General features: G+C 38.4%; 2 protein-coding genes across 2 annotated transcripts; both read left to right on the forward strand.

Moving 5' to 3' along the window:
• The first annotated feature begins 3,325 nt into the window (after nucleotides 1-3,325).
• LOC147862795 (uncharacterized) lies at nucleotides 3,326-6,964 on the forward strand. Its single transcript, XM_087321880.1, has 7 exons — nucleotides 3,326-4,035; nucleotides 4,400-4,635; nucleotides 4,850-5,023; nucleotides 5,126-5,214; nucleotides 5,306-5,355; nucleotides 5,445-5,519; nucleotides 6,097-6,964. Exons 1-7 carry the CDS (start codon nucleotides 3,362-3,364, stop codon nucleotides 6,704-6,706), a joined length of 1,908 nt encoding a protein of 635 aa, XP_087178006.1. The 5' UTR covers nucleotides 3,326-3,361; the 3' UTR covers nucleotides 6,707-6,964.
• Nucleotides 6,965-8,890: 1,926 nt separating this feature from the next.
• LOC147862796 (F-box protein 7-like) lies at nucleotides 8,891-16,657 on the forward strand. Its single transcript, XM_087321533.1, has 11 exons — nucleotides 8,891-9,074; nucleotides 10,315-10,452; nucleotides 11,150-11,262; nucleotides 11,368-11,484; nucleotides 11,609-11,705; nucleotides 11,795-11,868; nucleotides 12,473-12,526; nucleotides 12,651-12,752; nucleotides 12,849-12,907; nucleotides 15,948-16,149; nucleotides 16,357-16,657. Exons 2-11 carry the CDS (start codon nucleotides 10,389-10,391, stop codon nucleotides 16,414-16,416), a joined length of 942 nt encoding a protein of 313 aa, XP_087177659.1. The 5' UTR covers nucleotides 8,891-9,074; nucleotides 10,315-10,388; the 3' UTR covers nucleotides 16,417-16,657.
• The last annotated feature ends 417 nt before the right edge of the window (nucleotides 16,658-17,074 follow it).

The raw sequence follows: 17,074 nt of genomic DNA on the forward strand, positions 1-17,074 counted from the left end.
AACAAGTTTTGGGAAAGAGTATAGAGCAATTGTGGCATGAATGTTCAAGTTTGAGTATTTATGATTACATGTTGTGTGTATGGGCAATGACGACACTATTAGTGGGAAAGAGTTTTTAAATGTAGATCTAAAAGCATTTTCTTACAAAGTTTCGCCAAGTCAAGAAAGCAACACTATACACTCTCCAACTTCTTGAGAAGGGATCACTTCTAGTGGAGATTGTGACCATAGAAAGGGTTGTCAAATACATGGTTATGTTTCAAAAAATCCCTTACATTGACTTCCAAGCTCTAATAGGAAGCAAACAAAAAGATCCAACAAACACATGAAACACTCTATTGTTGTTTTTTGAACTTCAAGAAAGCTATGACATAGTACTAAGAGGAAAGTTGGGCAGAATGATAGAGATCAAATTACCATCACAATATGACACGATTGTATTAGCATGGTAAAAGTCAATTGAAAATGAATGACGCTTATTATGCTCAAATATTTCCTAAGTAACTCATTTGTGTATCCCAAGGTTGTCAAAAAAGAAGGATTAAATAGCCTTATGTGATAGCTTATTGTATTATTGTTAGCCAGTTAGATCAACCGACTAGGCTATCCAAAATATACACAACAAACTAGGTTGAAATAGGAGTTGAAGTAGTGGTCATAATAGAATAAGTGTGGAAGGGAATAATCGAATAATTATTATTATTATTGCCAAGTAGGAAAATAGGATAGTTAGTTATAACTCTAGGTTCTTGCGGAATGACAATTGTATTATCTTGGTAATGCCTTTCGGGTCGCCTATAAAAAGGGACTGAGAGCATTGTAACATCATCGATTTGTATTGCTATAGCTTTTTAACATAATTTTTGTTAGTTAGAGTATATTTTGTGTCTCTACCATTAAGAATTCTTTTACTCAAAATACATATAACTAACACAGTAGATCATAGGTAATTCGATGTATGTGTTATGTTTAATTGTGTTTAAACAATCATAGAGCAAAGTCGATTGACTCCAATGTCCAACCACAATCCCATTGATAGAACGACTTGATAAGTAAGTTGTTCGACCCTTTGTGTTTGTCGACCAAGACAACAAGTATTTTAATGTAAACGATGTGCTCCTCTCATTTAATGATACAACACTTACTTCGTGTTTTTGGAATGTTTTATCAAATTAATTTTAGTCTAACCAAATGATCAACAATGAAATGTTGGGTACCAAGAGTACCAAGGCATAGTCCTACGAGGAAAGTTGGGTAGAATGATAGAGATCAAATTGCCATCACAATATGACATGATTGTATTAGCATGGTAAACGTCAATTGAAAATGAATGAATCGTCTGTAACTAAGTATTTCCTAAGTAACTCTTTTGTGTATCCCAAGGTTGTCAAAAACGAAGGATTAAATAGCCTTATGTGATAGCTTATTGTATTATTTTAATGAAAACAACGTGCTCTTCTCATTTAATGATGCAACACTTACTCTGTTTTTTGGGAAAAAAAAAACACTTACTTCGTTTAATGATACAACACTTACTTTGTGTTTTAGGAATGTTTTATCAAATTAATTTTAGTCTAACCAAATGATCAACAATGAAATGTTTTGATCTAAAGCCCTACTTGCATGAGTGACGGTTTGTTATGCCATTCAACCCATGGGGTAATATTTTGCTCCATGATAGTTTTATATTATTTGAATTTTGACCGTAATTGAGTTAGCTATGATTGCGTGATAATTGGACAACCAATTCATCTCCTCCTCTGTGAATTAGTTAATTTAATTTATGAGCCAATTGTTTGGAAAACCTTGTTTTATAGCTTGAACCATGATGGTTCAACATCATTGCGGCACACGTATCATTTCCTATTTCAAGTCATAGCATTACCGCATCATGCATACATAACTTATGTACATGTTGTATCTCTTATATCTTCCTTTTTGCCCCTGAGTTTTGTCCATGTTGGTGTCAAACATGTGTTTTCTTCCCTTCTCGCATTTGATAATATCACCTCTTCTTTCTCGTCACTACCTTTCAAACATTTTATCTTTTGTAAGCTTGAACAGTTTGAGGTGAACCTTGCATTCCTCATAAAAAAGCAACAATTACGTGTGGATTGAAGTGTTTGGTATCCTAGGTTATAAAGTTTATGCCATGGTTCAAAGGGGTTCTTAGAATTATCTATTCCTCGTAGAAAGATGGGATCACCCTATCTTAAATTAGGCTTGATAATCATATCTCGAAGCATTTATAGTAAATGTTGAAGCCTCTATTGCTTGTAACACTCTTTTATGCTAAGTAATTCTATGTATCTAGTTGGTGTAAAAGTTAGTATGTTAAAATACAAACACTTCGAATTCTATTCCTACATCACTTAAAGTTTTTATGAAAGTTAATATAAGTTGTAATGGCATTACACAATATCACGTGTATACATTACTTAGGGTGGATTCACACTCGAGCAATGATAGAATGGCATAGAGAATGTTGCAATGGGTTAAATGGAAATGTATTTACGGGCTTCAAAATGAAACATTATGCAAAGCAAAGTAAACCAAGTTGCAACTCACAACATTTGCTTCAGCAAGCTTAATGGGATACACAACCCATCAATAGCAATCAATTCGGAAATATCACTTGTCTTACATTTATTTAAATTGCTTATATGCTATGTTGGAGCCTATCCCGTCGATAACACCATTACAACCCACAAAGAGGCATTCAATTGTACATTTAGCCATATTAATACATACATCTAGATGCAATTTAATAATTGGATTAATCAAATTCAGAATCACTTTGTAATGGTCGTTACATTTGCATGACACATATGATAGTTATAAACTTCTTCAAACATATTCATAACATCTGCATCGTGATGTAGTTATCTATACGTTAAAACGATCCGTGTTTCTTGCCATGAGTTGTACCTAGCTTTCCATCTCTTTGTTTAAAGTTCCACATACACAAAGAATGTGACCATAACACTCCGAGCATTTGTCCTCAAAACTCCACACGACGATACGAATGTCTTCTTGTAGAGATTCAAAATGTTTTGAACAACATCGCAAACGTAGTAGCGAAGAGTCTTTGTCTTTGCGACTTATAGAAACATTTTGTAGGTATGTAATGTACAGAATTGATCGAGGGAGGGATAGATAGATAAAGTCAAGTCGGAGGGAGGGGGCCATCCGTCCGGGTGGTCTCAGGTGTGAAACCGGCCATAGATCCGTTGAGCTCTCTGTTTGAAAGCTACCTTGGATATGGCGGGAGCTTCCATAGCCTCTCTTCTTTCTCTGGATCTCCATATCCCTCTCTCTCTCTGTGTGTAAATTTTCCTTCTTTTTGCAGGAAAACGAAGACATGCTGTCGCAGAAAGCAGATCACACAATCGTTCTCGATGTTCCATCGCCTTCTGCAGCTTTAGAGAAGGAGGAGGAGGAAGAAGAAGAAGATAATTCGTCTTCTTCTTCGTCTTCTGATGAGGATGATGATCATGATGAAGTCGGGAGCTCCGACCAGGGTTCTTCTTCTTCTTCTTCTCCTTCTTCTTCTTCTCGAAGTGAACAGAATACAGAGCCCATTGCCATCGATTCCTCAACAACAACATCTTCTTCTTCCTTCTCTCAGGAACGTCCATGTATCATGAAAGGAGGCCATGGTCCTGCAAATAGTAGCGACGGCTTCTCTTTATTCGTCACTGCGCGATCTTTTCTCCTATCTGAAGCTTCGCTCAGTAGGGAAACCACGCTGAGCCCAGGGTTTCGATCTGCTGCAGCTATGGCTGGGTGGGACGATGAATCTCTTCTGATGGCAGCACTTCAAGAAGAAGATAATTGTTTACCTGTCGGCCTCATGGTCGAAGAAGAAGGAGGAGACGAAAAAGAACACAAGAAAGAGAACACAGATATGCAGGAAATGTCTCCGATATTTGTCAAGAAAATGTCGCAGATAGATTCGATCAGAAACGTCCGCGATAGGAAACGGGACCAAAGAACTCCGCAGCAAGCTGCCACACCATTGAGCGCAGGAAGGAGGTGCTTAGAAAAAGACTTTACTTTACATTACTTTCTCTTCCTCTTTTTCATTCCCGTAATGTCAATCAGACTGTCTCTGTATGGAGAAAATTGGATATTTGTGAGTGATTGTTCTCCAAGGAGTAGAAAACCAAAGATCGATCGATTCAGTGTATCTTTATGATCAATTAATTAGATGTATATTTTTGTGATCAATAAATCAGATATGCCAAACTTTGATTTTTCTCTTTGGCGGCGTGGGGAAAATGCTGAATCACTCTCCCCGATGGAGTGGAACGACAATAGCTTCTGTTTTCTGTAAATGGAGAGAATTGTAATAAAAGCGCATTTTTTTGTCGATGAACGGTTCCTCTTCTTCTTCCAGGAGTAGGAAGCCGAGGAGGCAAGGCATCCATGGATGCTCTCCAGAAACTCTCCCCATCGGAGACCTGAGCTTGAAAGAAGAGTTCCGAACAGGAATAAGCAGCGAGTTACGACGCGGAGATGGAGGAAAAAACCTAGAAGAAGAGATGAAGCGAGAAGCAAAGAAAGCACCTCTAGTAGTTGCATCGTCGTCATCATCTTCATCTTTACCTTCTTCTTCTGATGCTGCAGCATCAGGTGATGTAGCTTTTTCATCGTCTTCGTCATCATCATCATCGTCTTCTTATGATGCTGCAGAAAGGATGTCGATGAGATAATTGCATCACCTGATAGTATCAGGTGATGAAATTATCTCATCGACATCCTTTCTTTTCTGTGCTGAATCTTCTCAATTCTCTAATCAACCTAGAGTCATCAAATCGCTCTTCTTCTATCTCTCTCGTTTGTGCAGGAAACGGCGTGGCTGCATCTTTCGTCAGCTTGAAAGAGGCATTTCGAACAGAAATGAACAGCGATGCTGTGCGATGCATAGATGGATCGAAAAACATGCAGGAGGATCTGAAGGGAGAACAAAAGCAAGGAACTGTAGCTATTATGCCGTCTTCTTCTTCGTCTGATGCATCAGGTCAAGTAAAGGCATTTCAATTCTGCATTGCCCGTTTTCTTGCCAGTCTGTATCTATGGATTCTTCTTCTGTCTCTAAGTATGTTACAAACTATATGTGCAGGTCACGGCGTGGCTATTTCTGTTCTACCAAAGCTCCAGGACACAAAACCTGCCTGTTTGGATCAATTAAGGGATGAACTCTCATGCGCAGTAGGATTTTCTTCGTCATTTCATTTATCATCATCATCCCCATGGTTTTTCCATCCTTAGCGTGCTCTTATTTTCTTCTTCTTGCGTTCAGGTATGCTTGGACATCTGCTATAAACCTTCATCTACCTCCTGCGGCCACAGGTAGTAGAAAAACAACCTCTCTTACCCAGGAATGTTTATGTTTGTCATGCAGGAAATATGATTAAAAAGGTATTGTCTGTTTGGTACAGTTTCTGTCGTGCTTGTCTGCAATCTGTGCTTCAGAGGTGTGGACTTCGATGCCCGAAATGCAGACAACAGCTCAAGTAAGAACGCATTCCATAGCGAGGGTCAGGTTTGAGATGCAACCAAGGCACAATAGACATAGATTTTACAGACAACTAGTGTTAGGCTCATGCTTGTATCACTAGTTAACAGACAGTAGGGTTTTGATACATATATTAACATCAGATTGTTATATGGCTTTATCGCAACCTAGAACCCTAGCTCGCATAGGTACAATAGCTAGGGTTATGATTATGATACAGCTACAGCCTTAATATGGCATTGTTATACCGGCTGTTTCTAAATGCAAATCCTAAGTCACGTCAAAGTAGCAACCAATGCTAGGGTTGGGTCCACACTTTATCATCGCAACAAGGAACATGTTTCTTTAGGTAGGGTTAGGTTTTAAATAATCAAGGCCGCATAGCTTCAAATAAGAGTGCATGCCATAGCCATGTTTAGCTTAGATTCAGCCATCGTTTGACATCCTTAATGTGACACCACCGCTTAACTTATTGTAGTTAAGAGTTAGTGTGGCAATATATATATATATATATATATATATATGGATTTGCAGGCAGGTTTAACGAATGTGGGAGTTTGCTATAAAAATTGCAGAGGCGAGACATGGAGGAACTGCCCTGTGAATGTGGTGCTGTGGAACACGGTACAGCTGCTGTTCCCAGCGGAGATCGAAGCGAGAAAGGAAGCATCGAGAGCAGGGAACAAGAAGGATGATGAGGAACCGAGGAGGGCAACTGGATCAACGGCCGTGCTCATAACAAGTGGGCAACAGCAGCAGCATGGGGGGAGCAGCAGTGATGCTGGAACAGCTACTGCAAATTGGCGGAGTGCACGGCCGCCTGCAGCCGGGCTGCTTCGTAGGAGAGGAGGAAGCAGTGGTGCTTTGGGCAGTGGCCACAGCCGGAGATTATCATCAGTTACGACAGGAGTGACTCCTCCCGCTAATTTGTTGATTGCTGGTGATGATGCCGGTTCTTCATCCACGGCTGAATCGAGGCGGCAGCGCCAGGTTCGTGCCGATGCTGCATTCGCTAGGCAGCTCCAAATGCAGCTCATGGTGCGGTCTAGGCAAGAGGCCGAGGATATTGCCGCCGGTTCCGGTGGAAGTGGAAGAAGAGGCTCCTCCTCCACCAACCTTGCCAGCGCCGCCGCCAATCTCCGTGCGGTCGCGCAACGTGTTGCTCGGTACCAAACCCGGCATTGATTAGTTCATACAATCCCCCCCATACCAAACCCCCGGATGGACGGACATGCGCCATCCATTGGGAGGCGTTTTGGACTTGCGTGATCTTGATCGGTTCTCAATTGTCTGGCCAAAGCAAATATGCCAATGACAAGCCACACCAAACCCTCTTCTTGTTGTGGGCGGGTCAGAAGGACATTTCATTGCAAAACTTCTCTATGTATTCAAAAACATGAAACTCCCTCCCCATCCATATAGTTTGCTGCATTTTGTGTTGGATTTTGGATGCTTCCTCGGGATCCTCGATGAATATTATGGTGATGTTATGCCGTGGTTGTTGAATAATGGAGTGAAAAGAACTTTAAAGGTTATGGATATAGATGTATGGCGATTGAAGTATTGTCTATATATACAAAATAGAAGGCATATCATATGGACAAGATACAATTTAGAAGGATTATCATGTTCTTTCTGGAACCAAGTACTTATATTGTGTAAATTTGAGGAATAACAACGTGGTTTCTTTAAACCGTCTCATATGCATGAGTTGCTTCATCTTAGTAGACTTATATTTGGTTGATGCACCTCCTAGGTTGGTAGGGATCCTTTCTTTGGAGAACTACATAGTGGTAGGTGAACTTATCTAGGGTTAAAGTGGTAGGTGAGCCAACTTAATTTGGGAAGTGAGGTTTTTGACTCGGATCAGCAAACTTTAATTGTAACATTAACATGTTCAAGACTCGTGCATGATCTCTCCAAAATGTATCCGTGACCATATATTTTCCTAATTATGCAGTTTTCACAAGATGGTATGAACATTTTTATAACCTTACATTATATGTCTGCATATCCATAATACAAGCATATCACTTTGGTGTACCTGATTGAGAATCAAACATTTTGTGTGCATTGGTAGTGTTTTGATTAAGATTGGTCGTGACACAAAAGCTAACCACGTATCATTGTAAACCTACTATTAACATAATCTCACCATTGACATGAACCTCCATCATTGTTATAGTAAAACACATAATAGTAAAAGTACCCCATCCCGTTATTTCAATATTGTTGGTAGCAATCCTTTATTTGAATACATACTTTGTCATTGACATGGATAAACAAACCCCGAACGATAGGAACAAAATGCCTTTAGTAACTTTGTGATTGTCCAAGTGTTCCTTGTTGTTGATGCCAAGAGGTTTAGGAAAGATTGCTCTCAAAAAGGGATGATGTGAATGTGCCACACTATTTTCCATAGTGACACTTACCACTTGATGATATGTTTCTCAAAGGTTGTGTTTTTGTGCATATACCAAATAACAACGGGCAATTACTAGAGTCCCAAACATACAAGCATCCTAGAAGCACAATAGTACACCTTCATATGAAAAGAAAACATATAAGCAAAAGCTTGGTTGGTTGTTTGGATGGGATGGGTAATGCAAGATAATGGGTTGTGGGTCAAAGGGGGGCAAAAGAGCCAAAAGTTTTCAAAGCTCACCATCCATCGTGGTAAAAAATTCACTTTGTTGCAAAAAAAGGCCTACTTGTTGATCAAGAAATGTGTTTATCCCTTGCATGCCAAAAAGGAACCCTAGATGTATGCATAGATTAGATGGGCTCCTTCTCCCTCCCTAACCACGAGGTTTGACTTTGACGTTAAATTGATTTTCTTTATACTATATGGGAGAATGAGGTGGATGTGAGCCCCCATACGCTATATCTATTTCCCGGGGCATTGAAAAAGAAGCGTAGCGAGTGAGAGAATGAGTGACACACACTTGACGTCTCATCATAATCACGGCCCAGGAGCGGGTCAGGTCTGCATTCTAATGGAATTGAAACTTGATACATGTCCTCATTCGAACGGAATCTAGACTCGATACACGTCCGCATTCAAATGGAATCGAAACTCGATCCGCGCCCGCATTCGAAAGAATCGAAACTCGATATGCGTCCACATTTGAACAGAATCGGAACTTGATATGCATTTCACATTCAAACAAAATCAAAACTCGATACACGTCCGCATTCAAATGGAATTGGAACTCGATATGCGTCCGCATTCGAATGAATCACTCGTGGATGAAGAAGTTTTCCCAAAGACAAATAAAAATAATTCCATGAAGAATAAGTAGCACGATGATGATGATGATCTCGCGGAGTAAAAATATGTTGGAAAATTTGGGTTTTTTTATTTTTTACATTCTTCTGTTCTTTCATTCACAATCTCATTTTGCTCTGTTTTTTTTGCTCACTTTGATTTCCATTCTTCCTCTTTTTCCTGTTTCTCCGGGGAGATGTTGTGAAGTGCTTTTCTGAAGAAGGGGGGGGGGGGGTGTGGGAGGTTTAAAGAGATGCAGATTCATATCCATCAGATCACGTACAGGTAGTATCTCTTCCTTTCATCTCTTTCAGATTCTTTTGGAGTTTAAATGAAGGACGGAAGAGAAAGGAAGGAGCCAGAGAAATAATTACGAGTAAAAGATATCCGCTTGTCAATAATGGGTTTCCTGCAAATGGGGAAATTGAACGCTTTTAAGGTTGCAGAGTAAAGATGGGGCTGTCGGGTTTCATAGTAAAACGTGTTTTACTTTCTTTCTTCTGTAAAAGAAAATCACATAACAGTGTCCAATTCTGTATGCCAGTCTATAGTTCAAATGGATTGTGAATCTGTTACCATTGTTATTTGGTTCTGAATGCACGTTTCGGGCACTATAAGAATTTTGAACTAGAATAAACATGCTACAACAATGATGTTAAATGTTGTGAAAGGTTAAGCTTGCCTGGATTTCTATATGGTTCAATGGTGAATGTGATATAATCAATGATTTATTGTTGTTTCTTGTGTTTTGCATGGTCTGATCAAGATACATGTTAGTATTTGAGTGAAAGTACATATGCCAAAATGGTGTGAAACATTGTGGAGGATATCTATGAACCTTAAGGATAAGTATGAGCAAAATCTTGGAAGCGTGGTAGCATCCCCCTCAAGTTACACCATTTGTATCTCAGTTTGGATCCTAAGAGAAACTTGCAAATCTTGATCAGACTGACAAAATGTAATAGCATGCCAAAGATTGATACTGTTGATTCACCATCTTTCAATAGAATTTCTTAGCAAGTTCATCCCTCCACACTTGTGACATTATTTCGGCAGATGTATTTCAGTTTGGATATTGCCAGGAACGTTTGTTTGTATCATAATGAGAAAGTGCCATTACGTGAGAAAACAACATAAAATGAATTTGGTATCAGATACCGCCTAGATATAGAACTCTGATTATCCAACAAATCCTTTAACATGAGAAACAAAAATAAAAGACTGATGATGTGATTATAGAACTGCATACCAAGTCCAATGCGGATCTTCCTTCACTTAAATAACTCATGTCTTGTTAGGGATATGCTCACTTCGGTGGTATTTTTATTTGCTCTATCTCTATGGGCAATTCTATGGTTATAAGCAGCAAATAAAAATGTGTGAACAAAGGTCATGGAATTAGTACAATCTCCCACTTATCTCTTTCATTCTCTCTCTTTCAATATCCCATGCTGTTTCTGATTTCCATGGTATCATTTTAAGTTATCCTCTTATTAATTAATTTTGGCTGTAAAACTTGTTTCAGCATACTAAATATCTTGAACAAGGAATCATAAGGTGAAAAATTCTGTCGCATTACTTGACAAGCATCCCGTGTCAATGCCAACAAATGTAATGGTTAGGAGAGAAGTACAATACTTACAAACGCAACGACCTTGGCTGAGTGAGTACTTTCTGCATCACAGTTTCTCTTAATGGACTCATTGACAAACTATAATGTGTATTTTTTGCTTATGACGTGCTTTACTTATACGTCTTGCTCCACTTGCATTCCCAATTTGTGCAGTGAAGTGCCTGTTTATAACCTCAGATAAAATATGGCTTGTATACGTGATCATACATTTAATATATCATGTTTGATAATCTGACGGGGAAGCATATATTCTTTAGGTTCCACGTTCTTCGTCTTCTTTATTAAAGATATTCAGAGAATCTATCTTTCCTTAATGCAATGAGGAAATATACTTTTGAAGATGGGAAATCTGGCTGACCAACTAATGCTTCTCAAGTCAGTAGAATTTCAAAGGTTATAGTCAATTTTGTGGGGTGACAAGAATTTCATGTTATTGTTCTCAAAATCTCGATCCACTAGCATTGAATAGGATTTGCAACTGAAGAAGTCTGGACTATTAGTTGGAGAGTAGGATTTCTATCTTTCCAAGTAGAATTAGAATTAACCATTAATTCCTTGATATTACTAGTCTTTGTTATCTGTTTGTGATTTTCTAATCTTCAACTCTTTGTTAATATTAGATTCAGCAAATTACATTAGGTTACCAGATTTGTTATGCACATGAAAACATGTGAATAGATCACAATATGTTTTGTGGAATCTAATTCTTTGTTTTCATTTGTTGTAGGCCTCTATGGGACAAGGATTAGACCTGTTGCACCATTTGGGAGCCTTAGCAGTAATCCTCCCATTGATCTTTCTCTTATACATCAAGCACTCCCAGATGAACTGCTTTTTGAGGTTCATACTGATATTGATACATCTATATCGCCTCTTGTTTCTGGCTGATATCTAAATTATTCCTGCTAAGAATCTGTCTTTTCTGTGTTATATAATATAACACAGGTCTTTCTCCGGATGACACCTTACAGTTTGGGCCGTGCGGGATGTGTATGTCGGAAGTGGAGATATGCTACCAGAAATCCATATCTTTGGCAAAATGTTTGCCTGAATGCATGGCAGGCAAGTGCTTTTTGTCTTCATTCTTAAGATGTGCAATGTTCGTCTCAAAGCTGGATAATTCCTCTAAATCTATGCGCAAAATATTTCTGTTATTCTTACTCATATGAATGACCATTTTTATCAGATGTTTGGACGAGAAGAAAATCAGAAAATGGTGCAATCATGTTATGGTGGCTCATGGCGTAAAATGTGGATATCGAGGCCGAGACTTCGTTTTGATGGTTGGGGAATGTTGTTTAAAAAATCTGGTATATTCTGCTCCAATGCATTAGTACCTATATTTTCCTGAATATATGTGGATATTCTACAGGTTTGTTTGTGAGCCGTAACACATATATTAGGGCAGGTGTTGCAGAATGGAAGGTGACCAATCCAGTTCATTTAGTAAGTTCCATCACAGCTTTCGTTTTCTTTAGTAACAGTCACTTATCCCGAAACATCTTGACAAAAAATGGGGTAAAGAGACGAATCTCGTTGTATTGGATTGGTTGTTTGGTCAAAGTGATTTTCTCTTTTCCACTGCGAGTTGCTGAAGATAAAAGGAATAAATTTCATAGAAATTTTGATTATTTTATTTCTTCTTTTGATTGGAATTTGCTGTAAGCATGTTCCACAATGGGAAGCCTTTTTTATGTACTCGTGCACATGCATACAAATAGACATGTATGATATGATATAGATGAAGAGATTTTATCAATGAATCTTAAGGAGGCTAGAGTGGCCTCTGAGACCCAAAATAAGACACAGCACGAAAACATGCATTGTCTGAAAGAGCTCAAACTATCTTAAGCATGCAAACCTTTCCCTGCTTTCCTTGTGGTCTGACTATTGCATTAGGGTTGTTTGACACTATCAGGTTTATGCCTCTTTTCATTACCTTTTCTATAATGTCCATTTGTGGACTTTTGTAACTCCTGGCTCTGCACCTAAACCTGTGCCATTTAGAAAATAAAGAGAGAGGTCATAACTTTTGTGATTATGATTATAGGTTTGCTACTACAGATATATAAGATTCTACCCAAGCGGGAGGTTTCTTTATAAAGTAAGAAACATTCAAGTCATATAGTTCCTCTGAATGATGTGAATTGCTTTTTCTCTTTATCAAAGCAGTGCATTTAAAATGGACTTCAAGTCTTCTGTCTGAGGAAAAGTTCCTTTGAATGCAGGTATCTCCTCTGAGGCTGAAGGAAGTTGCAAAGATATTTCAAGGGAGGGGACTGAAATCCGATTCTGTATATTCAGGGAAGTATACTCTTAACCATGATCAGGTATGATGTTCACTGCATGACCTTTACACAAGAATGAATTGTAAATTTTGTTTTGCACAAATAACAAATGTTTTCTTCATAATTATCATATGTCAGGTTGAAGCTGCAGTCTTGTATCCAGGTTTGAGGCCTACAGTCTTACGAATCCAGTTGAGGTTGGTTTTAAATCTACTACTTGATACTCTTGAATCCTAAACAATAAATGTGGGAGGAAATCCTTATATGTTGAAAGTGGATTTCTCTGATTGGACGTGATAATACTATGATGTCTGCAGTAACTCTTAGATGTCTTATGCATCACACATAAAAAGCTAGATGCGATTTTTCCATGGTAGATTGAGCTGTTGCTAAGGATGCCAGAAGCAGCTTTTGATTTTCATAAAGTTACTATGTAGCCGATATTGTCTGAGACAGAGATAAGTATGCAAAGTTTGCCTTAGTAAAAACCTGAATGTTTGATATGGGTCGGAAGTAGATATATTCATGTTACACTTGGTTGTGAGATATCTCCATTCTGTCCATAATAACCAAAATTATACCCATCCAAATAAAAATTTATTGGCAAAAGAGTCTGAATTATGAAACCAAATAGCAAAATAACTTACTAACACTATAAGCAGGAAATATTAACATAGAGTGTGGCACAGTTTGAAGGGGGTATTTTGTCACAGGAATAGACAAGTGCATGTGAAATGTGATTGGGATCACCAGAGTCGTGAACAAAGGAAGACGTGATTCTAGATGTTGTTTCTACTCTCAATGTGTGGGAACACTTCCGCATGAGAACGTGTGTGGATGGATGCACAATTGTGAAGTTTTTCCGTTTTAATGAGTGCTTGGTATGGTAGTAGTGCATGTGATATATGTGTGAATGTGGCAATTTGCAAGTATGCATGAAGGATGTAGTTGTATTTCACTGTTTGTATGTTTATATGCGGACAAGTGTGTAAGATGTTCATGCATTTGTAATCATAAGAGTTTGTGTGTAGGGGTTTTGTATATATGAATGGGGTAGGGATGGAGGGAACTTATAGTTTAAGAGCAGTTAGGACTTCTGTCCCAAATACCCATGACATTCTACCCATGATGGCTACCCACGGTTGGAGCTACTTGCTGGCTTTTAATGATGGCTGTCCACAATGAACAGCTGCTCACGACGGCAGTTGAGCACAGGATGGTAGCAGCTTGCCATAAGAGTTCCTTCATGCAGAGCTACATGAAAGGGCAGTTCACGAGAGAACTTGAGTTTTCTCGTGTTCAGCTAGATGAGGAATGATTTCTTATTTGTAGCCAGGCATGGAAGTTAATTCTCTGCTTTCCCCAACTCTTCTTTCTTTGGTTTAGCATTCACAATGGGAGAACCCCTTTAGAGTTCACACGAGGAAACTTCCACTTTTCCAATGAAGAAGAATGATCCCATTAATGTAGCGGCAATTTTCGGAAGGAACGGTCTGAAGTGGCAACTTGGGAAGAGGCTCATGGGGCCCACTTGTCACTGAAGCCTAGATGTTAGAATTCCAAAACTTTCAAACCTGACAATGAGTTCTCTTTCTTACTTTAGGATTCAAGAGTTCTCTCTTCTTAGCATGTGCCACTACTTTTTTGCTAACATGTAGTTATTTTTACCCGGGTTTGTTAGAAATATTGAGAATCGATTAGATAGACATATAGAGTTACAATGTCAGAGATGGATATATGAAAACAAACTTTCTATTACTTCCGAGAGTAGCTCACAATGGTAGTTCACCCATGTGCTCACACCTTAGAGCTTAGATAGGATCTGGACCAGCTCACCACAAAATTAGTGGGGACAGATGATAGTCTCAGCCACTGTACTGTGTAAGAGAGTGGATTATATTCTCTGTTTGGTCTGAGTGTAACATTAAATGTGCAAATCTGTTGATAGTAGTGGAGATATTCCTTTTCTGTCAACTGACTTGTCATTTAATATGACCTAGCTCCCTAGATACAAGCTAGTGCTAGATAGTACTTATCTTAAAGTCAATGCCACATACTTCAAGACTAAGTACATCATAACTTACCCACAAAATATTCTTCTAGTTGACTTGATTAGTCAATCCTATTAGTTCATTTCGCTCTTTCCTAAATACATTGTGTCCTACTCATCTACAGTTTCCTAGATTGACAACTTATCAACTCATATGGTCGGGTTGCACAATAGCTACTCATTTGGGGCGCTATCACAAAATGTACACTCTAAGAGTACATATGGGGATAAATTGACAACTTGGGGTTGATAATTGATTATATCTAACAGGTTCAACTAAATGTGTGTCGATCATCCCCGTTTAGCATGCTTCCTCATCTTTACTAATGCATTATAATTCCATTTTCCTTTCTGGTTGTTATTATTTGCATTTCTTGACCCCTTCGTTGGCAGTGATTAGCCTCACCATTTAAGCAATCCTTCATTGTTGAGGACAGCTACATGCTGAGCCTGACTAAATCAAAGTGTAAAAGGATGAAGATCCAGGAAGCCTGACGCTGGCACCTGTTTTGTTTCAGCGCTCTCGAAACACGTTTCATGGCAGCCTTCTTGGAATAATGATACAGAAAATATCCCAATCCTACGTGAATCTCTGTCATTGAATGAAGTGGGGGTGTGCCATAGCCTATATACATGATCTGATATGACCTTGACAGAAAAATTGCAAGGAGTTCCTCCAGGAGATCAATGGGGATTATTTAATCTGCTGTCACAAAAGCAATCCATTCATTCATTCACAGTGTCTAAATTTTCAGTTTACAAGTGTGTTGTTGGATGACTGTAGGTTACAAGGACTCATGCGACCTGTGCCCTATTTCTAGCTTCCCTATTGTTAGTTTCAGTCACTCTCCTGGTATCACGCCTTGTAGAAATTGTTTATAAATTTTGCTAGTTTGTAGCACAGAGAGGCACCCCACATGTTTGTTTGAATGGGGATGTCTATAGTAGGGTACATGGAAAACTAGTGCATCATCTTGTTTGCTCCTGTACTTTTTTTCCACATTATCTAGGCAGAGTCTTTTGTTTAATCAGAGATTTTATTATAGTAGAAGGTTGAATAATGTAAATAACATAAGTTTTCTAATGTCTGAATCTCTTTTGGAAACTGAATGTTTATTCAAACATGTACTGAAATGCAATAGATAGTATGCTCTTCTATATCTTATGGCATCAGAATGTTCATGCAGGATACGGGGAACTATACTCGGTGCATACAACCGGATGGATTTGGTCTCACTAGTGACAAGTGGGCTACATGAAGAGTTACGGGACCACGATGAGAATTTACTCGAAATGACAAGTAGATTGGATGATGAGAATCCTGACGACATGCCAGCTATCTCACATCGAAGAGGCCTTGCTCCATTTGTATTTGTACCATTTACGGAAGTGAGTTGATTCTATTTCTGTGTTGTTAATGAACTTGGGTAAACCTTACTGTCTCTATTGGTATTTAGCGTACATGTTTGAATATTGCTCATGAAATGAAATGGGTATTACAGTAATGCTGCTAATGAATTGAGTGTATTACTATTGAATATCATCATTTTCCTAATGCCAATATATAATGAAAATTTCTTACTGGTTTTGTCATAGGTGGACACATCAGATTTGAATTTACCTGTTGATAAGATGGACTACTTTGTACCTGGATGAACATCCCGTTCCGATATCTGTAATATTTGTTTGTGATTGTTGCATCGTATCATTCTTCTTTTGTTTTTTATTTATTTTGGTTAAGGAAACTTGTATATGATTACTCTTGTAAATGTTTTAGAGGGTTGGTCAGTGTGGTAGTGGATTGTTGATTGATTCACAACACCAGGGATTTATTTCATGCATGTAAATTATGTAGTTAAAGTTTCTCCGTTTGAAATATGATGTGCTTTTGGTCCAATGTTTATACCAGGATGTTTTATTTATAATTATCAAGTGATGGTTGAGATTTAGATGGGTGGTGGTAAGAAACATGCCTTGAGCTCTTGTAGTATTTTCCCTAGGGAATTGGAATATTTCATGTTTTCATTCACATCTAGTTACCATTTCCTAAAGAGCTCACTATCTAAATAATGGCAGTAATTTCCATCCCTAACCATGAATTGGTAGGGTTCTTGTAGTTACTCCACGTCTACAAATGGGGTTCTTCTAAAAGCAAATAAAAACAGAATTAGGAATTGGTATTTATGTTGGTAAAGCTAGGAATAAGTCAAGAAGCATTTCCTAGAGGCATAAATGACCTCAAAGAACTCCCATCTTAGTGATTGCAAGGATAGACTAGACTTTGTCCCCTTCTAGTTGTGAATTGATGTCTTCA

Source organism: Azolla caroliniana, unplaced genomic scaffold, assembly GCF_043228905.1.
Source record: "Azolla caroliniana isolate FFs.n. ecotype wild unplaced genomic scaffold, voAzoCaro1.0.p SCAF_6, whole genome shotgun sequence".
In the NCBI taxonomy this organism is placed as follows: Eukaryota; Viridiplantae; Streptophyta; class Polypodiopsida; order Salviniales; family Salviniaceae; genus Azolla; species Azolla caroliniana.